General features: G+C 44.8%; 1 protein-coding gene across 8 annotated transcripts in view; it reads right to left on the minus strand.

Moving 5' to 3' along the window:
• TBC1D22A (TBC1 domain family member 22A) overlaps positions 1-22223 on the minus strand; it is a 448171-nt gene that overhangs the window by 346178 nt on the left and 79770 nt on the right. For all 8 annotated transcript variants that reach the window (XM_037889077.2, XM_037889078.2, XM_037889080.2 and 5 more), the window contains 2 exons: positions 15143-15271; positions 7907-7969 (listed from right to left, as the gene is read on the minus strand). In XM_037889077.2, the coding sequence (XP_037745005.2) occupies positions 7907-7969; positions 15143-15271 (192 nt within the window). The remainder of the gene's footprint in view (positions 1-7906; positions 7970-15142; positions 15272-22223) is intronic.

Here is a 22223-nt window from a genome sequence, read left to right on the forward strand (position 1 = left end):
TGGCTTGTCTAGTTTTAGTAAAGTCTAGCCACGAGGAAGTTTGTGTGGAAGATTTTTTTTTTTTTTTTTTTTTTTTAAATCAGAGTATCCATTTTTGAGAGCTCATTCTTAATCTTTCCCTGTTTGCTGTAGAGGATGTTGATCATTCATAAACCAGTTGGAGAACACTTCAATCTCTCTGGTCACGCGATTACAGACATGAAAGTTGCTATATTACAACAAAAAAACTTCAAATCCAGACTCCAGCGAGAAACTGTTGAATTGGAATTCATTTGCAAATTGGATACAATTAACTTAGGCTTGAATAGAGACTGGGAGTGGCTAAGTCATTATGCAAGGTAACCCCTATTTCCCCTTGTTTTTTCCTACCCCCCCCCCCAGACGTTCTTGTTAAACCCTGGATTTGTGCTGGAAAGGGCCCACCTTGATTATCATACACATTGTAAGGAGAGTGATCACTTTAGATAAGCTATTACCAGAGGAGAATGGGGTGGGAGGAGGTATTTTTTTCATGCTTTGTGTGTATATAAAAAGATCTTCTACACTTTCCACAGTATGCATCCGACGAAGTGAGCTGTAGCTCACGAAAGCTTATGCTCAAATAAATTGGTTAGTCTCTAAGGTGCCACAAGTACTCCTTTTCTTTTTGCGAATACAGACTAACACGGCTGTTACTCTGAAAGCTAAAATGTGCAATTCGTATGAAGGGCTGGTCAACGAGCACGTACGGCGCTGGAACTGTGTGCCGCAGCACTTAGGCAATGGACTGCCTAACCCCATGACACAGCTGATTTTTTCAGGAAAGGGGGCCAAGATATAAAAGGTGGGAACAAAAGGCCCCTGGTCACCTCTTTCCGACCACATCTCTGAACTGATGAACTCTGACAAAGGAAATTTTGAACAACGGACTGAGGTCCCCAGAACCATTCTGGGAAACCAGATAGACTTATAGAAACAAGCAGATATAACATCCCTTCTAGCATTTTGGATTTATAAACTCTAATTCATCTGTAACGTACTTTACCAGCTTTAACCTCTGAAATAACTCAGCTCTTTTCTTAGCCCTGGTCTACACTACAGGGTTAGGTCAAATTTAGCTGCGTTATGTCAATTTTATAATGTATGCGTCTACACAAGCAACCCCTTTAGGTCGACGGAACGGGCTCTTAAAGTTGACTTCTGTATTCCTCCCCGGTGAGGGGAGTAGAGCTAAAATCGACCTTGCTGGGTCGAACTTAGGGTAGTGCAAATCGACGTTATTGACCTCCGAGGACTATCCGAGAGTGCCCCAATGTGACCACTCTGGACAGCACTTTCAACTCCAATGCACTAGCCAGATACACAGTAAAAGCTCCGGGAACTTTTGAATTTCATTTCCTGTTTGGTCAGCGTGGCGAGCTCAGCAGCACAGGTGACCATGCAGTCCCCCCAGAATCGCAAACAAGCTCCAGCATGGAGCGAACAGGAGACACTGGATCTGATTGCTGTGTGGGGAGAAGAATCTGTGCAGGCCGAACTCCGATCAAAGAGAGGAAATGCTTATTTTTTATTATATATGCCAAAATGGCACAGGGCATGATGGACAGTCTATAACATGGACACACAGCAGTGCCGCGTGAAAGTCAAGGAGCTCAGGCAAGCCTACCAAAAGACAAAGGAGGCAAATGGTCACTCTGGGTCAGAGCCCCATACATGCCGCTTCTATGATCAGCTGCATGGCATTCTAGAGACCCTACCACTACCCCACCACTGTCCACGACACCTGCAACGGGGGTAGGGGGTGGGGACGAGGGGAAGTCTCACGCAACACGGTGGAGGATTTTGTGGATGGGGGGGGGGAATGCGCAGCAGGCAAGCAGTGAATTCGTTCTCCCTGGCACCCTGGAGCCAAATACGCTCCCAAGGCGAGATCCCCAACCCTGAAGGTGGAGAAGGCACCTCTGGTGAGTGCACATTTGTAATTACAGTACAGGGTTTAAAAGCAATAGAGTTTAATGTTTGATTTGCCCTGAAGACTTGGGATGCATTCGCGGCCAGTACAGCCACTGGAAAAGTCTGTTAACGTGTCTGGGGATGGAGCGGGAATCCTCCAGGGACATCTCCATGACGCTCTCCTGGAGGTACTCTGAAAGCCTTTGCAGAAGGTTCCTGGGGAGGGCTACCTTATTTCGTCCTCCACAGTAGGACACTTTACCACGCCAAGCCAGTAGCAAATAGTCTGGAATCATTGCAGTACAAAGCATGGCAGCAAATGGTCCTGGGTTTTGGTCACATTCAAGCAACATTTGGTCTTTATCTTTCTGTGTTAGCCTCAGGAGAGTGATATCATTCATGGTCACCTGGTTGAAACAGGGGAATTTTTGTAAGGGAACAGTAAAAGCCCATCAAGCCCTCGGATCGCTACTCCTTCCTGCTTCTCCACGTGGGCACCAATGATACTGCCAAGAATGACCTTGAGCGGATCACTGCAGACTACGTGGCTCTGGGAAGAAGGATAAAGGCGTTTGAGGCACAAGTGGTGTTCTCGTCCATCCTCTCCGTGGAAGGAAAAGGCCAGGGCAGGGACCGTCGAATCGTGGAAGTCAACGAATGGCTACGCAGGTGGTGTCGGAGAGAAGGCTTTGGATTCTTTGACCATGGGATGGTGTTCCATGAAGGAGGAGTGCTGGGCAGAGACGGGCTGCATCTCACGAAGAGAGGGAAGAGCATCTTTGCGAGCAGGCTGGCTAACCTAGTGAGGAGGGCTTTAAACTAGGTTCACCGGGGGAAGGAGACCAAAGCCTTGAGGTAAGTGGGAAAACGGGATACCGGGAGGAAGCACAGGCAGGAACGTCTGTGAGGGGAGGGCTCCTGCCTCATACTGAGAATGAGGGGCAATCAGCAGATTATCTCAAGTGCTTATATACGAATGCACAAAGCCTTGGAAACAAGCAGGGAGAACTGGAGGTCCTGGTGATGTCAAAGAATTATGACGTGATTGGAATAACAGAGACTTGGTGGGATAACTCACATGACTGGAGTACTGTCATGGATGGTTATAAACTGTTCAGGAAGGACAGGCAGGGCAGAAAAGGTGGGGGAGTAGCACTGTATGTAAGGGAGCAGTATGACTGCTCAAAGCTCCGGTACGAAACTGCAGAAAAACCTGAGTGTCTATGGATTAAGTTTAGAAGTGTGAGCAACAAGAGTGATGTAGTGGTGGGAGTCTGCTATAGACCACAGGACCAGGGAGATGAGGTGGATGAGGCTTTCTTCCGGCAACTCACAGAAGCTACTAGATCGCACGCCCTGGTTCTCATGGCTATGGGAAAGGAGAACACTGCAGTTTGAAAACATTCCCACATGTTATGAAGGCGTTAGAAGCCAAACCCGTGCACTCTTTGGCTTACCATGGCTGCCTAAAAACCAAATTCTGTTGCCCAGCCATGTGTGATGTGCCACCATACCGGCAGGTGCTCAATATAAAAGGCAAACTGAGACCTTGTACCGTACTAAAGCACATGTGCTGTCTGCTGTGAATTGCTTGATTCACTGTGAAAGTCTCCCTTTTGTTCTCAGAAATGTATCGTCTTACATTTTACTCTCCCTTTTTATCCCCCTGCATGTGCAAAAGTTTTGATGCTCCTCCTATTATCTCCGTCCCTGAGGTTACCGCAGATTAGAAGGGGAAAAAAACCACACTCTCAATAACATGTTTTCTGAGCTCATGCAGTCGTCCCGCATTGATAGGGCACAGCTGAATGCATGGAAGCATTCAGTGGCAGAGTCCAGAAAAGCACTAAGTGAGCGCGATGAGAAGAGGCAGGATGCAATGATGTGGCTAATGGGAGAGCAAACCGACAAGCTCAGGCATCTGGTGGAGCTGCAAAAAAGCCAACAAGAGCCCAGACCACCGCTGCATCCTCTGTACAAACGCCTGCCCTCCTCCCCAAGTTTCGTATCTTCCTCACCCAGACGCCCAAGAACGCGGGGAAGGAGAGGGCTCCGGGCACCCAGCCACTCCACTCCAGAGGATGGCTCAAGCAACAGAAAGCTGTCATTCGAACAGTTTTGATTTGTAGCGTGGCTACAATAAGCAATGTGCCCTTGTCCTTCCCTCCTCCCCCACCCCACCCAGGCTACCTTATCAATTATTTCCTTTTTTTTTTAATTAATAAAGAAAGAATGCATGGTTTCAAAACAATAGTGACTTTATTTCCTTTGCCAGGTGTGATGAAAGGGTGGTTAGGGAATAAAACTTTACAGGGAATAAAAATCAACAAAGTGGGCAGGTTTGCATCAAGGAGAAACACACACAACTGTCACACCGTAGCCTGTCCAGTCATGAAACTCATTTTCCAAGCCTCTCCGATGTGCAGCGCATCTAGCTGTGCTCTTCTAATCACCCTGGTGTCTAGCTGTTCAAAATTGGCAGCCAGGCGATTTGACTCAAAGTCCCACCCCACCATAAACATCTCCCTCTTACTCTTACAGATATTATGGAGCACACAGCAAGCAGTAAGAACAATGGGAATATTGGTTGCGCTGAGGTCTAATCTAGTCAGCAAACAGCGCCAGCGAGCTTTTAAACCTCCAAAGGCACATTCTACCACCATTCTGCACTTGATCAGCCTATAGTTGAACTGCTCCTTACTATTGTCCAGGCTGCCTATGTATGGCTTCTTAAGCCATGGGAGCAAGGGTCTCCAAAGATAACTATTGGCATTTCAACATCCCCAACAGTTATTTTCTGGTCTGCGAAGTAAGTCCTTTGCTGCAGCTGCTCAAACAGCCAGGAGTTCCTAAAGACGCGAGCATCATGCACCTTTTCCGGCCATCCCACGCTGATGTCGGTGAAACGTCCCTTGTGATCCACCAGTGCTTGCAACACCATTGAGAAGTACCCCTTGCAGTTTATGTACTGGCTGCCAAGGTGGTCCAGTGCCAAGATAGAGATATACGTTCCGTCTATCTCCCCACCACAGTTAGGGAATCCCATTGCACCAAAGCCATCCACTATGACCTGCACATTTCCCAGAGTCGCTACCCTTGATATCAGCAGCTCAGTGATTGTGTTGGCTACTTGAATCACAGCAGTCCCCACAGTAGATTTGCTCACTCCAAATTGATTCCTGACTGACCGGTAGCAGTCAAGCATTGCAAGCTTCCACAGGGCTATCGCCACTCATTTCTCAACCGTCAGGGCCGCTCTCATCTTGGTATTCCTGCACTTCAGGGTGCGGGAAAGCAGCTCACAGAGTTCCAGGAAAGCGGCCTTACGCATGCAAAGGTTTCGCAGCCACTGGGAATCATCTCATACCTACAAGACTATGCGGTCCCACCAGTCTGTGCTTGTTTGCCGGGCCCAGAATCGGCATTCCACTGTATCAACCAGCCCCACTGCCGCCATGATGTCCCAATTGCCACAGCCTGTGCTTTCAGGAACATCTGTGTCCATGTCCTCCTCACAATCGTCCTCGTGCTGCCATCTCTTAGCCAGGTTCTGCACATACCGCAGTATAATGCACGAGGTGTTTACAATGCTCGCAACAGCGGCGATGAGCTGAGCAGGCTCCATGCTTGCCATACTATGGCGCCTGCACGGGCAGCCCAGGAAAAAAAGGCACTAAATCATTGTCTGCAGTTGCTTTCATGGAGAGAGGGAGGGGAGACTGACGACATGTACCCAAAACCACCCACGACAATGTTTTTGCACCATCAAGCATTGGGAGCTTAACGCAGAATTCCAATGGAGACTGCGATAACTCTGGGATAGCTTCCCACAGTTCACCTCTCCGTGAGTCGATGCTAGCCACGGTAGTGAGTATGCACTCCACTGACTTAATGCGCTAGTGGGGACATACACAATCGACTGTATAAAATCAATTTCTGAAAATTGACTTCTATAAAATCGACCTAATTTCGTAGTGTAGACATACCCTTAGTAAGGTAACTAAAGATTTATGAACTTAGGATTGGCTACAGCATTATTTTTGGTGTGTGATCTGAAGTATCTATTGACCTTGGTAAGTGACTAATTGCCTGGGCCTGGAAGAACTTAATGTGTGGTGAATTTGGTATCAATAACCTTTCATCATGAATAGGGTGACCAGATAACAACTGTGAAAAAATGGGACGGGGGTGGTGGGTAATAGGCACCTATGTAAGAAAAAGTCCTAAAAAACTTCAAAAACGGGATATTTGGTCACCCTAATCGTGAAGTCCATTTTGCCTGGGTGGTAATAAGTGGCTGGAACGCCTAAGGATATGGTCTGTACTCTGGTAAAACTAGTATAGTGGTCCAGCAGTGAACCTTTATTACTGGCTTGGTGAAATCAAATGATAGAATATACCACCAGCTTGGGGTGTCTGCCCTCTTTTCTGACAATCAGCTCTCTCAGCTGTGACCCATTCCAGGTACAGTGACAGATATACCTACTATAAAAATTACTTTGTTTTAAGTGGAATCAAAACAAGATCTGCAAGTGAGTTAGTAGTCACATTCAAGTCTTGGTGCACCAGCAATTATAGAAAGAAGTGGGCATGGTGAGGTTCCAAGTGTTCACATGTACATTCTTGTCTTAAAACTTCCCCCTCCCCCCAAAACATGAGTGATGTCACACAGTAAAGAGTGCTTCTACTTTGAAACATGACTAAAATGGCATTGTAGGCATTCCATATCAAATGTGCTCAGTTTACAAGTTAAAAAATATTTGGAATTTTAAATTTTATTTGGGGAGTTATGATGCATTTGGGAGGAAGAGCAGGGGATGGGGTTGAGAAGAGGTTAATGGGTTTGGTTACTTGTTTTTAACTGTCAGGCCTGCTAATCCAACTTGGACTCAAAGGCAAACTGAATTCCTTCCCTCACATATCAGCATTAGTAATAGAGTTCCCCCAGATGAAATTAAGCCTTCAATTACAACCTGTGCAACCCCTCCATCTTCAGACTATGCACTCAAAACAGTTGCTGTGCAAGAACCGAATTCAGCTCACTCAGTGTTAGCTTCGCAGTGCTAACTGGAAGAAAAAGAAAAAAGGCATTTTTTTTCAATATATGCAGGGATCAGACCCGTTGAATAAAAAGATGCCATGTTTTTAGTCCGTTTTCAAAGTACAACACTTCTATTTAGGCCAAAGATGCCCACTGTAAAGATTTTAAGGAGTTCAAAGGAATAGTTGTATTCCATGCTAACATTTACAACCTGCAAACAGCAACTGAAAAGAGTTTAACAGTGTAGAAAAAAAACACAGGTGTTTAGACCTCATATGAAGGAATCTATTTTACATTTCTAATTAAATATTTGTAAGTAAGTTCTTTAAAAGTACAACACTATGTATGCATGTAGTATTTAAATATTACAGACAGAACAGCTTTAAATTACTGGGGAGAGGGGGGAAGAGAACCAGAGACATTAATAACTAAAACAAACCAAAACCAAAACTAACCTAATAGGAGGAAGACCAACCAATTATGCAAGATAATGGAATACAAAAAATAAGCCAGAAAAAAAAAAATCTGCTATACATATGCCATCACAGACTAAATCACTGTGTCTGATAGCATAATGTTGGGCAGCATGGGATACATGGATCATGGAAAAGAATGCATTTGACAAAGAGACCATAGGTGATCAACAAAAATTGTTGATCAAAAAAGAAAATGGAAAAACTCACACACTGGGGCTCAGTCCAGATGACCCTATTCATCCCTTTAACCTTTCACTGGCGTACTCACCTTTTTCAACATTATTCTCAGGTTGCAACTATATCACTTCTCTATCTTGATTATTTGCTTTTCAAGCATTGTCCTCAAGCCAACATGGCAATCATATGCATAATGTAATTACTAATAAAAAAATATAGCCAGTCTGGGAGTACTCAGAAATTAATTATCTAAACAGCTAAAATTGACAACAATTCTTACCTCTGTTACTTTGGGTTGAAGTCTTAAAGCTTCAGGATTCATACGAGGGATATCTATGTGAATCTAATTGGACAGAAAATATTTTAGAAAAAAATCAATAAGTACGTACAATTTATTTTTTTAACATTATTGAACTTTCATTTTTTCTTGACTATTTTTGTTAGAATATGTATATAACCAGAAATGTATCCTGAGACCCTAGTCTGCCATCATTTAGAGTGGTGGCCCTTAAAAGTTTTCTAGGGCCTGGTCCACGCTACATAGTTAGGTGGACGCAAGGCAGTTTACATTGATCTAGTTGTGCATATGTCTCAAATTGATCTTCCACTCCTGTAAATACCCCGTTATGCCGACATCGTAACAGCACTTCCCTGAGCAGCGTTGAGCTACAGTCAATGTACTTAGGTCGATAAAGGGTAACTGTAGACACTGCATTACTTATGTTGACCTGTCCACCAGCAGCTTGACACAATGCCCCACACTGACCGCTTTGGTTACCGCAGTGAACTCCACTGCCCAGGAGTCATACAGAAGCCCCCCCTTCCATTTAAAGTAACATGAATTTTTGAAATTCGTTTTCCTGATTGCCTGGCTTGGCGAGCACACCTAGCAGCTCTCCATTGTTAAGTGCAACAGCCCAGCTCACCATGCTAGCTACTCGCTCCAGACATGCTCCTGCCTGTCAGAGACAGGAGATATTGGATCTCCTGGGCCTGTGGAGAGAAGAGACTCAGCAGGCACAGATCTGATCCAGTGGCAGAAACGTTTACATCTACAAGCAGATTGCTATGGTGATGAAGCAGAAAGGCTACAGCAGGGACCATCAGCAGCGTCACATGAAAGCCAAGGAGCTGCGACAGGCATACAAGAAAGCCAATCTATCCAATGCCGAGTCCCAGATATGCCACTTTTACAAAGAGCTGCATGCCATTCTCAGCAGAGACCCCACCACTCACAACAGTACCATGGCTAGCTGCAAGGAGCCTGAGTCACAAGCCCCTGCTGTAAACAGCAAGGCGAAGGAGGTGGTGGTGTATTTGTTTTACAACTGCATAGGTTTTTTTTTAAAAAAAAAAAACACTGATTTTGATAGGGAATAAAATTATATTATTTGGAACACAATTCATCTTTATTAGTTCACAACCTATGCTGCTAAGTGCTCAGCAGTTCTGAAAGCAGTTACCCATTATTGCACAATGTGACACAGCTCACAGAATCATTCACAAACAAAATTAACAGTTGCCTTGACAATGTAAAACTGCCACATGTACAGCAACCACAACATGATTCCTACCAGCCACAAAGGAGCACATTACAGTACCATATACTTTCTGTCTCACTGTTAAAATGGTCTTTCAAAGCCTCCCTGAGATGTATAACTCCACGTTGACCTCTTCTAATAGCCTTTGTATCTGGCTGCTCAAATTCAGCAGACAGCTACTCAACTCCTGCCCTCCACTCCAGCAGATACTTTTCTCCCTTTGCTTCACAGATATTATGCAGGACACAGCAGGTAGCTATAACCATTGGATATTTTTCTCACTGATGTCCAATCTTGTGAGTAAACTACACCAGTGACATAGGTGCCAACTCCTTGCATGCTCCAGAGCTGGAACACCCAAGGGAGGAAGGGGGAAGGGGGGAGAGAAGTGGATGCTCAGCACCCACCAACTGTAGCTGATCGGGGGCACCGCCAAACAGCTTGAAAAGAAGAGCAACAAAAATGATTAAAGGTCTAGAAAATGTGACTTATGAGGGAAGATTGAAAAAAGATGATGTGGGGGACATGATAATGGTTTTCAAGTACATAAAAGATTGTGACAAGGAGATGGGAGAAAAATTGTTCTCTAACATCAGAGGCTAGAACAAGCAGCAATGCGCTTAAATTGCACCTAGCGCAGTTTAGGTTGGACATTAGGAAAAACTTCCTGTCAGGGTGGTTAAGCACTGGAATAAGTCTCCAAATCACCTGTCATGGATGGTCTAGATAATTCTTAGTCCTGCCTTGAGTACAGAGGACTGGACTAGAAGACCTCTTGAAGTCCCTTCCAGTCCTACGATGTTATGATTCTATCACTATTTTAAACAATGTACCAGAAAGAAGGAACTTTTGGGACAAATGAAATTAACTGGATTTCCTAGGAAATGCTACAGAGAGAAGATGAATGCAAATTCACACCTCTGGACCTAACCTTCTGAAACTATGACCTGAGGAGAAACCTATTGTCTGCTGATTATCTGAAGATCAATGCCCCAAGCTGCATAAAGAAGAGACTCAGGGCAAGTCTACGCATACAATGCTGCTGAGGCAGACCTGTACCGATGCAGCTGCGCCGCGCAATGCATGTGCTGAAGACACACTAAGACAACAGGATAGAGCTCTTCCATCAGCATAATAAAACCACCACTGCGAATGCTGTGCACACAAGCGCTTATGTCGGTATAACTTATGTTGCTTGGGAGGGTGGTTTATTCACACCCCTGAGCGACATAAGTTATGCCAACATAGGCTGTTGTGTAAACAGCCTCCAATTCACAGCTGTGCTTGTTGTAACCACAGAAAGACTTATTGCCTGCCAGAGCCCTTGTTGGAGTTGAGTGTGACCTCTAGTAAGCTTATTAGCATGCATGTAGATTCTTTCATTGTTTTTAATATATGTTTTTCTCTCTAATGCTTTCACCTTCAGAATAAATATGCTTCCTTAGAAAGGCTATGTGGTACTTTGTAACTCTGGGCAATTATGCTGTTTATAGCCTCTGAGGAGAAAGTAAAGTGCAGATGCAAGCCGTTTAGCCCATCTGGCTTGCTAGGCAACTCAGTGGGCAGGAAACAGTGTAGCCCGGAAAGACTCCAGTCAGGAGGGAGAGAGGTTGAATTCTGCCCAAGAAAGATGATGTCTTATAAGCCAGGAGCCTAAAAGTGGATACCCTTGCTGGACCAAGAAGGGGGATATAGAGGTGCAGTTGCCCTGAACTGTGACATGCTGGTTTTTAAATTTAAAATACAATCTCCTGTCATCAACAAACATGTACTTGTATCTTTCTCCTGCTCTTTTAATATAATAGATTAGAGATGCTATTAAAATTTAAAAAAACACTCAATAATAATGGGGGATTTCAATTATTCCCATATTGACAGGGTACATCTCACCTCAGGATGGGATTCAGAGATGAAGTTTCTTGACACCTTAAATGACTGCTTCTTGGAGCAGCTGGTCCTGGAATCCACCAGAGGTGAGGCAAATCTTGATTTAGTCCTAAGTGGAACACAGGATCTGGTCCAAGAGGTGAATATAGCTGGACCGCTTGGTAATGACGACCATAACATAATTAAATGTAATAGCCCTGTGGCAGGAAAAACACCACAGCTGCCCAACACTGTAGCATTTAATTTCAGAAAGGGGAACTACACAAAAATGAGGAGGTTAGTTAAACAGAAATTAAAAGGTATAGTGCCAAAAGTGGAATCTCTGCAAGTTGCGTGGAAACTTTTTAAAGACACCATAATAGAGGCTCAACTTAAATGTATACCCTACATTAAAAAACATAGTAAGAGAACCAAAAAAGAGCCACTGTGGCTAAACAAAGTAAAAGAAGCAGTGAGAGGCAAAAAGGCATCCTTTAAAAAGTGGAAGTTAAATCCTAGTGAGGAAAATAGAAAGGAGCATAAACACGGACAAATGAAGTTTAAAAATACAATTAGGAAGGCCAAAAAAAGAATTTGAGGAACAGTTAGCCAAAGACTCAAAGTAACAGCATTTTTTTTTTAAATACATCAGACGCAGGAAGGCTGCTAAACAACCAGTGGGGCCACTGAACGATCGAGATGGTAAAGGAGCACTCAAAGACAATAAGGCCATTGCGGAGAAACAAAATGAATTATTTGCATCAGTCTTCAAGGTTGAGGATGCGAGGGAGATTCTCAAAATTGAGCCATTCTTTTTAGGTGACAAATCTGAGGAACTGTCCCAGATTAAGGTATCTGTAGAGGAGGTTTTGGAACAAATTAATAAATTAAACAGGAATAAGTCACCAGGACCAGATGGTATTCACCCAAGAGTTCTGAAGGAACTCAAATGTGAAATTGTAGAACTACTTACTTTAGTGTGTAACCTATCATTTAAATCAGCTTCTGTACCAGATGTCTGGAGGATAGCTAATGTGACATCAATTTTTAAAAAGGGCTCCAGAGGTGATCCCAGCAATCACAGGCCTGTAAGCCTGACTTCAGTACCGAGCAAACTGGTTGAAACTATAATAAAGAACAATATTGTCAGACATATAGACGAGCATAATTTGTTGAGGAAGAGTCAACATGGTTTTAGTAAAGGGAAATTATGCCTCACCAATCTATTAGAATTCTTTGAGGAGGTCAACAAGCATGTGGACCAAGGGGATCCAGTGGATATAGTGTACTTAGATTTTCAGAAAGCCTTTGACAAGGTCTGTTCTGGAAACAGTCCTATTCAACATATTTATAAATGATCTGGAAAAGGGGTAAACAGTGAGGTGGCAAAATTTGGAGATGATACAAAATTACTAAAGATAGTTAAGACTAAGACCCGGCAGACTGCGAAGAGCTACAAAGGGATCTCTCAAAAGTGGGTGCCTAGGCAACAAAATGGCAGAGGAAATTTAATGTGGATAAATGCAAAGTAACGCACATTGGAAAGCATAATCCCAACTATACATATAAAATGATGGGGTCTAAATTAGCTGTTACCACTCAAGAAAGATCTTGGAGTCATTGTGGATAGTTCTCTGAAAACACCCACCCAATGTACAATGGCAGTCAAAAAAGCTAACAGAACGCTGGGAATAATTAAGAAAGGGATAGATAATAGGACAGAAAATATTATATTGCCTCTATATATCAATGGTACACCCACATCTTGAATACTGTGTGCAGATGTGGTCGCCCCATCTGGTAAAAGGTATATTGGAATCGGAAAAGGTTCAGAAAAGGGCAACAAAAGTTATTAGGGGTATGGAATGGCTTCCGTATGAGGAGAGATTAATAAAACTGGGATTTTTCAGCTTGGAAAAGAGATAGCTAAGGGGAAATATGATTGAGGTCTATAAAATCATGACTGGTGTAGAGAAAGTAGATAAGGAAGTGTTGTTTACTACTTCTCATAATACAAGAGCTAGGAATCACCAAATGAAATTAATAGGCAGCAGGTTAGAAACAAACAACGCACAGTCAACGTGTGGAACTCCTTGCCAGAGGATGTTGTGAAGGCCAAGACCATAACAGGGTTCAAAAAAGAACTAGATAAATTCATGGAGGATAGCTCCAATCAATAGCTATTAGCCAGGATGGGCAAGAATGGTGTCCCTAGCCTCTGTTTGCCAGAAGCTGGAAATGAGCGACAGGGAATGGATCACTTGATGATTACCTGTTCTGTTCATTCCCTCTGGGGAACCTGGCACTGGCCACTGTCGGAAGGCAGGATACTGGGCTAGATGGACCTTTGGTCTGACCCAGTAGGGCCATTCTTATGATAAGCCAACAAGTTTCTAAATAGCCAAAACAATTCTTTCATAAAACATTTCCAAAATTTATCCTTTTTGCGGGGTGGGGAGCAGGGGCAGGGAGGAGAGAAAAAGGGAAGATGAGACACCGGTAGCCTATCTAGGTTTAACACATCCTTCTCTGGTACCTAAGGCTTTGTCTACACCAGCACTTTTGTTGGTCAGGGATGTGAAAAAACATAGCCCTGACCCACATAGTTTCACCAACAAAAGCGCTGGTGTGGACAACACTAGGTCAGTGGAAGATGCTGTTCCGCTAACATAGCTACCGCTACTTGTTGGGGATGATTTAATTATGCCGGCGGGAGAGCTCTCCTCCCACCGGCATAAAGCAGCTCCACAGGAGACCTTACAGCGGCACAGTTGCAGTGGTACAGCTGTACTATTGTAAGGTCCAGAGTGTAGACATAACCTATATTCCTGTGAACTAGTCATATGGGCATATACCCCTCTAGTGTCTAATCAATCTTCCACCACCCCAATGCATTCCAAAATCTCAAACCCTTTAGCGGTAAAGATAGAACACACTGATCATCTAAAATTTGTGGAAGAATTTCCACAGTTGCATGCAGAACCATCATTTGGTAGCTTTAGGTGAATATGATTGTTTCATTTATCACATGTCCTACGGGGATATGTTAAAAGCACTTAGCTCATACTCCTCAACTTCTCCCCTCCACCCTCCATTAATTTCCTTACTTTCATTGAAGTAGCAGTCATAATTTCAAGTCCTCTATTCTAATGCTATAGCGCCACCTCAAAGCATTTGGAAAAGCAACTTCGGGAAGACTGGGGAATAATCTAACGACTCAATTGGAAAAAAACTGGAAAAATTACTGTTGAACTGCAAAGAAAAAGGTTAGCTGAAGGTCCCAATGTGAACTGGAATTAATACCAAAAATTAGTCTGTATTGTAAAACTGGTCTTCAGTGGGGAAAGAAAAACCTACAGCTGCAGATCCACCCTGTTACAGTAAATATGTTAAGGGCTAGATCAGGGGCAGCAGGTCACAATATCCCCAGTCTGCCCGCCCTTCTGGGGAGAATGTGAAGTATGACATGTATCTGTCAGAGCATAAACTCCCCCCAGCTATGCCACCGGGTGCACTGGGGAGCAGAGAGTCAAAGCTCCGCCTTCTTCCACTCCAACCAGGGGCACCAAAACAGGGGAGTCCGGGGGGGGCATGGCCCCATCACTTTTAAAAGTGGGAGGGCTATGTGAGTGAGGTGCAGGGTACTGGGGGGAAGGGGCCACGCGGGGGGGATGGGGGGGGGCTCCCACTATTAGGGAGCTTCTGCTGCTCCTGACTCTCCCTGCCCCATGAGATGGGGAAGCTTTCTGAAACCTGTTTCCCCTCATGTGCAGGAAGTGGTAGTATTGCATACCAAGTGCCCTAAATGATTTAATATCTTGATATTTAATGTTTTACAAGCAAAGAAATAAAATTATTAACATTTTTCTAAATTACAGATCAATTAAAGATGCCTCATTATTACTGAACAGCCTTTGCTAGATTTAATGGTGGCAAAGCACAAAAATAATTATTGAACATATGGATAAACAAAAATATCCTTTTGCTTTGCTATGAAGTAGTAATAAAGCAATATAGAACATACTGAACATGTTATCAAAAAGATTTTTCACTGAACTTTTAAAATAAACATTTCATGTAGTTTAAGAGTTTTCAATAAGCTACTCTACCTGTCTGTATGTGTCTTGATGATTTTCATCATTTCTGGAGTCATAATATTGTTCAATAAAAGCAAAATATTCTTTTCGTTTTCTCTGTAAAGTGCCTTCTCTTCGGTCCACATTGGCGGGAAGATAACCCTGAAAACATGAAGAGGGAAAAAAACCATTTCCATCATCAGATTTTTACAGGGATACAAAACATACAGTTCAATATGAAATTTATATTTCAAACTTTTTCAGATAAAAATATTTATTCAGTGTTTTAAAAGCAGAAATAGGTTGCAGCCCAAAATAAATTCTCTAGTTAACTTAGAACAAATGTACACAAAACACTGACTTCTTTGCTACTTTAGGCCTTGTCTACACTATGAAATTAGGTCAAATTTATAGAAGTCTGTTTTGTAGAAAATGTTTTTATACAGTCGATTGTGTGTCTCCCCACACAAATGCTCTAAGTGCTCTTTAGTCGGCAGAGTGTGTCCACAGTACCGAGGCAACCGTCGACTTCCGGAGCGTTACATTGTGGGTAGCTATCCCACAGTTCCCGCAGTCTCTGCCGCCCATTTGAATTCTGGGTAGAAATCCCAGTGCCTGATGGGGCTAAAACATTGTCACGGGTGGTTCTGGGTACATATCATCAGGCCCCCCTTCCCTCCCTCTGTGAAAGCAAGGGCAGACAATTGTTTTGCGCCTTTTTTCTTGATTTACCTGTGCAGATGCCATACCACAGCAAGCATGGAGCCCGCTCAGCTAACTATCACCGTATGTCTCCTGGGTGCTGGCAGATGTGGCACTGCATTGCTCCACAGCAACAGTTTACTGCCTTTTGGCAGCAGACAGTGCAGTATGACTGGTAGCCGGGGTCGACGTAGTCCAGGGTGCTCTTTTAACCAACTTCGATGAGGTCAGGGGAGCCTGGGCAAACATGGGAGTGACTCAGCCAGGTCACTTCCCTTTTAAGTTTCGTTTCATGGCGATTCAGTCCTACCAGCAGTGCACTGTCTTTTAATCTGCAGCCAGCAGAAGACGATGGACAGCAGTCATACTGCACCATCTTCTGCCGAGCACCCAGGAGATGACGATGGCTAGCGGTCGTACTGCACAGTCTGCTGCCAGCAAGATGTATAAAGATAGATAAAGTGGATCAAAACAAGAAATAGACCAAATTTGTTTGGTATTCATTTTCTCCTCCCTCTCTCTGTGAAATCAACGGCCTGCTAAACCCAGTTTTGAGTTCTATCCTGGAGGGGGCCATTCTGTTTCTCGCAAAGCCACCCCCTTTGTTGATTTTAATTCCCTGTAAGCCAACCCCATAAGCCATGTTGTCAGTCGCCCCTCCCTCCACCAGAGTAACGGCAAACAGTCGTTTCGCACCCTTTTCCCTGGATTGCCCAAGCAGGAGCAGACGCCATAGCACAGCAAGCATGGAGCCCGTTCAGCTCACCACAGCAGTTATGACCATTGTAAACACCTCGCACATTATCGTGCAGTGTATGCAGAACCAGCACCTGAAAAACCAGGCGAGGAGGCGACGGCAGCACGGTGATGAGGACATGAACACACTTTTCTCTAAAACCATGTTCCCCCGTAATTTGGAAATCATGGTATTAATGGGGCAGGCTTATGCCATGGAACGCCGATTCTGGGCTCGGGAAACAAGCACAGAGTGGTGGGACCACATAGTGTTGCAGGTCTGGGATGATTTCCAGTGGCTCCGAAACTTTCGCATGTGTAAGGGCACTTTCATGGAACTTTGTGACTTGCTTTCCCCTGCCCTGAAGCGCAATACCACCAAGATGAGAGCAGCCCTCACAGTTCACAAGCAAGTGGCAATAGCCCTGTGGAAGCTTGGAATGCCAGACAGCTACCCGTCAGTCAGTAATCAATTTGGAGTGAGCAAATCTACTGTGGGGGTTGTTGTGATGTAAGTAGCCAACGCAATCATGGAGCTGCTGCTATCAAGGGTAGACTCTGGGAAATGTGCAGGTCATACTAGATGGCTTGCTTCAATGGGATTCCCTAACTGTGGTGGGGCTATAGACGGAATGTATATCCTTATCTTGGGACCAGACCACCAGGGCAGTCAGTACACAAACCGAAAGGGGTACTTTTCAATGGTGCTGCAACCACTGGTGGATCACAAGGGACGTTTCACCAACATCAAGGTGGGATGGTTGGGAAAGGTTCATAACGCTCGTGTCTTCAGGAACTCTGGTCTGTTTAAATGGCTGCAGGAAGGGATTTACTTCCCAGACCAGAAAATAACTGTTGGGGATGTTGAAATGCCTATAGTTATCCTTGGGGACCCAGCCTTCCCCTTAATGCCCTGGCTCATGAAGCCATACACAGGCACCCTGGACAGTAGTCAGGAGCTGTTCAACTATAGGCTAAGCAAGTGCAGAATGGTGGTAGAGTGTGCATTTGGACGTTTAAAGGGTCGCTGGCGCAGTTTACTGACTCGCTCAGACCTCAGCGAAACCAATATTCCCATTGTTATTGCTGCTTGTTGTGTGCTCCACAATCTCTGTGAGAGTAAGGGGGAAGACGTTTATGGCAGGGTGGGAGGTTGATGAAAATCGCCTGGCCGCTGAATATGCGCAGCCAGACACCAGGGCGGTTAGAAGAGCACAGCAGGAAGCGCTGCGCATCAGAGAAGCTTTGAAAACCAGTTTCATGACTGGCCAGGGTACTGTGTGACACTTCTGTTTGTTTCTCCTTGATGAAAACCCACCCCCTTGGTTGACTCTAATTCCCTGTAAGCCACCCGCCCTCCTGCCTTCGATCACAGCTTGCTTGCAAAGAAAATAAAGTCACTATCGTTTAAAAAAAACATGTATTCTTTATTAATTGGTTATAAAAATAGGGAGATAACTCACAAGGTAGCCCGGGTGAGGTGTGGGAGGAGGGTAGGAGGGAAGGAAAAGGCCACTTTAAAACTTGTTGAATGCCACCCTTCTGTTGCTTGGGCTGTCCACTGGGGTGGAGCGGTTGGGTGCCCGGAGCCTCCCACCCTGCGTTCTTTGGCGTCTTTGCGAGGAGGCTATGGAACTTGGAGAGGAGGGAGGGCGGTTAAGCAGGGGCTGCAGCGGCAGTCTGTGATCCTGCTGCCGTTCATGAACCTCCACCAGACGCTGGAGCATGTCCATTCGATCCCGCAGTAGCCCCAGCATTTCCTCATGCCTCCTCTGATCTTCCTGCTGCCACCTCTCCTCACGTTCATTGGCCACTGTTCTGTACTCTGCTATTGTGTCCCTCCACACAGCTGTCAGTGTCGGACGACTGCATGAGCTCGGAGAACATTTCATCGCACGTGTGTTGTTTTCACCGCCTTATCTGAGATAGCCTTTGGGATGGAGGAGTGAGGCTTGAAATATTTGCAGCTGCTGGAGGGAAAAAAGGGAGTGAAGTTACATTTTACAGAACAATGGTTATACTCTTTCACGGTGAACACTATTCACATTACATAGCACATGTGATTTTGGTACAAGGTCGCATTTTGCATCTTATATTGAGTGCCTGCGGCTTTGGTGTTAGAGATCACACATGCAGGGCCGGGCAACAGAGTTCAGCTTGCAGGCGGCCATGGTAAGCCATAGTCTTTCGGCTTCTTCAACCTTCAAAACAGCAGCCCTCTCCTTTCCCATACCAAGCAAAGCCCATTGAGTTGGCCATTTAGTGCTGCAGTTTTCCTGTTAACGTGCAGCAGCAGAAACCTAACTAACCCCCTCCCCCCATCCAATTCTCTGGGATAATTGCTTTTCCCCTCCCCCCACCGCCTGGCTGGTATCAGGGAAGATTCCTGCTAGCCAAACACGAACAGCTCAGCACCAATGGCCCCCCTTCCCACCGCGTGACTAACTGCAGGGAGAATTTCTTCTCAGCCACAGGCAAGCAGCCCAGTAGGAACGGGCACCTCTGAATGTCCCCTTAATCAAATTCCCCTATTTCAACCAGGTTACCATGAATGATATTACTCTCCTGAGGATTACACAGAGAGATAAAGAATGGATGTTGCGTGAATGCCAGAGAACACCAGGACCATACACTGCCAGGCTTTGTCATACAATGATAGCAGATTACCACGCCATGCTAGTAGCAAGTAAAGTGTCCTACCATGGAGGACGGAATAAGGCTGCTCTCCCCAGAAACCTTCTGCAAAGGCTTTTAGAGTACCTCCAGGAGAGCTTCATGGAGATGTCCCTGGAGGATTTCAGCTCCATCCCCAGACACGTTAACGGACTTTTCCAGTAGCAGTACTGGCCACGAATGCATCCCTAGTCCTCAGGGCTATTTAATCATTAACAAAACACTAGCTTTTATAATATGTATTATATTTAAAAAGGTACACTCACCAGAGGTCCCTTCTCTGGCTTCATTGGATTGGGAGGGTATTTCAGTCAGAGTGATAGAAAGATCCTGGCTGTCGGGGAGAACGGTGTGCTGTGTGCTCTCCCCAAGCTCCTCCTCCTCCTCCTCCTCCTCCTCATCTTCCCCGTCTGCAAAATCCTCAGGCATGGCAGAGAGTACCCCATCATCGGAGTCCACGGACGGGGTGGGGTAGTGGTGGCGGCCCTCCTAGAATTGCATGCAGCTCAGCGTAGAAGCGGCATGTCTGGGGCTCCGTCCAGGAGAGTCCGTTTGATTCTTTGGTTTTCTGGTACACTTGTCTGAGCTCCTTAAGTTTCACGCAGCACTGTGTTGCGTCCCTGATGTAGCCTCTGTCCCTCATGGCCTCTGAGATTTTTTTTGAAATGTTTTGGCATTTTGTCTTTTGGAACGTAGTTCTGATAGCACAGATTCCTCTCCCCATACAGCAATCAGATTCAGTACCTCCTGTTCGGTCCATGCTGGAGCTCTTTTTTGATTCTGGGACTGCATGGTCACCTGTGCTGATGAGCTCGCCTGGCCAAACAGGAAATGAGATTCAAAAGTTCCCAGGGCTTTTCCTGTACACCTGGCCAGTGCATCCGAGTTCAGAGTGCTGTCCAGAGTGGTCACAATGGTGCACTGTGGGATAACTCCCGGAGGCTAATACCTTCAAATTGCATCCATGCTAATGCTAATTCGAAATGGCGATATTGATTTCAGCACTAATCCCCTCGTTGGGGAGGGGTACAGAAATCAGTTTTAAGAGCCCTTTATGTCGAAAAAATGGCTTCGTTGTGTGGACGGGTGCAGGGTTAATTCAGATTTAACGCTGCTAAATCCAACAAACTCGTAGTCAGACCAGGCCTTAGACACTTTGGGAAGAGGGGGAGGAAGAAGAGGGGTCTTCCACTTAGCTGCTACCAGATATTTCTCACTCTGGAAGCTTGATGCCTGCAGCACTTTCAACGATCAAAATTTTGGATGCCCAGTATGATGAGATGACCAGAAAACCACACTCAATTAGATGGGAACTATCGCTAGGGTCTGAAAAAGAACGGTTTGTGTCTGCACTATGTATTGCAGTAAATTTATTCCATACAGTGTTACAATGCAATCCTGTATGGATCTGAAAAGGCTAGAAGGGCAAGACCTAGTACCTTCAGGTGAAGGATCTTTCAACCAGTCCTTTGTTTTTATTCCCAGTTCAAACTGAACACAAAATACGGCTTTAGACAGTCTTACTTCAACATGTGCATTTTCAAAAACAGGATTTAAGCATTTTTTTTCTACAAGTAGTAATTACTCCTCAAAAATGCAGAGCAGATGTTTGCCTTCCAAAAAGAAAACCACATAATAATTACGTATAGAAAATAGTAATGCTAAACAATTTTGTTAATTGCCAGATTTCAGCGTGGCCTAGGGTGGCCAACTTTCTAATTTGTGAAAACCAGACACGGAGCGGGGGGACCTCCCCACCCCCTGCTCCACCTCTTCCCCCGAGACCCCGCCCCTTGCTCCACCTCTTTCCCTTGATGCCCTTACCCCCGCACTGTCGCTAACTGCTCTCTCCACCACCCTCCCCTGGCAGCTGAGCAGGGCTCTAGAGGTGGAGGAGTGAGTGGGGCAAGACGTTAGAGAAAGAGCTGTGCTCCAGGAATGTGGGGGTGTGACTGGGAAAGGGCTGGGGAGGGAACCACGCTCCAGGGGTGGAGGGATGAGTGAGGCAGAACGGGGCAGGGAGAGCTGCACTCTGGGCAGGACAGGGGAGCCGCTGGTATCTCTCTGCTGCTCAGCCATTCCTGAGTATTCCACTGCTTCTCCAGGCTCCAGCAACACCTGCTGCTGTTCCTGCCCCTTGGGGGTGGAGGCCAGTTACAGCAGCTAACCAGGCTTTTAACAGTTTTAGCAGAGTTGACTGGACACTGCCAGGTTCCCTTTTGGACCAGACTTTCCGGTGGAAAACCAGATACCTGCCAACCACATGGTGGCCCTTATTTTATTCCTTTCATTTCATTCACTTAATAAGCTGCATGTTACTTTTTTCTCTCATTTAAAATAGAAAAAAAATGTACATATGCCCTTGCAATCCAAATTATCTTAGAACAGAACATAACATATTCAAATCCTTCAACATATTTCAGGGATTTTATTAAACTATTTCAAAACAACATGAAAGCCTTAAAATTATTTTTTATGGCTATAAGTTCTTTTAAAAATTGATCCTCCTTTAGGATTAAGTAGTAAATATTAACAGTGACCTTGCCACAAAATACAGGCCCCTTCAAGTTAGGTATATCTTGCTGGGAAGTCAGATCCTACCTCGACAGAGTTATGTGATTTTTTTATTAATAGCTTCACCAAAAAACATATTTGCGCCACTTTAAACTCTTCTCCCTGTGCCACAAAAGATCCCCTCAGACAGATGGTAACAGTCCCTTCATGCAGTATCTATCACTGCCTTCCATGCAAACTGATAGTTCAGGTCTCCAGCTAAGTGTTTTATGTAAACACGTAATACTATATATCAAAGGAAACCAAAAATATGCAGTTATTTATAAACCTTCTTAAAAAACAAACCCTATGTCAGAAGATGTTTCCACAATTAGCAAATGGAATGCTTCTTGAATATTCAGGTGCATATAAAATGAATACTGGATGCTTTGTACAGGAAGTCTAATTAAAGCAGTTGCAATTCAAACAAGCAACACTAGTATTTCATCGG

Source organism: Chelonia mydas, chromosome 1, assembly GCF_015237465.2.
Source record: "Chelonia mydas isolate rCheMyd1 chromosome 1, rCheMyd1.pri.v2, whole genome shotgun sequence".
Lineage (NCBI taxonomy): Eukaryota > Metazoa > Chordata > Testudines > Cheloniidae > Chelonia > Chelonia mydas.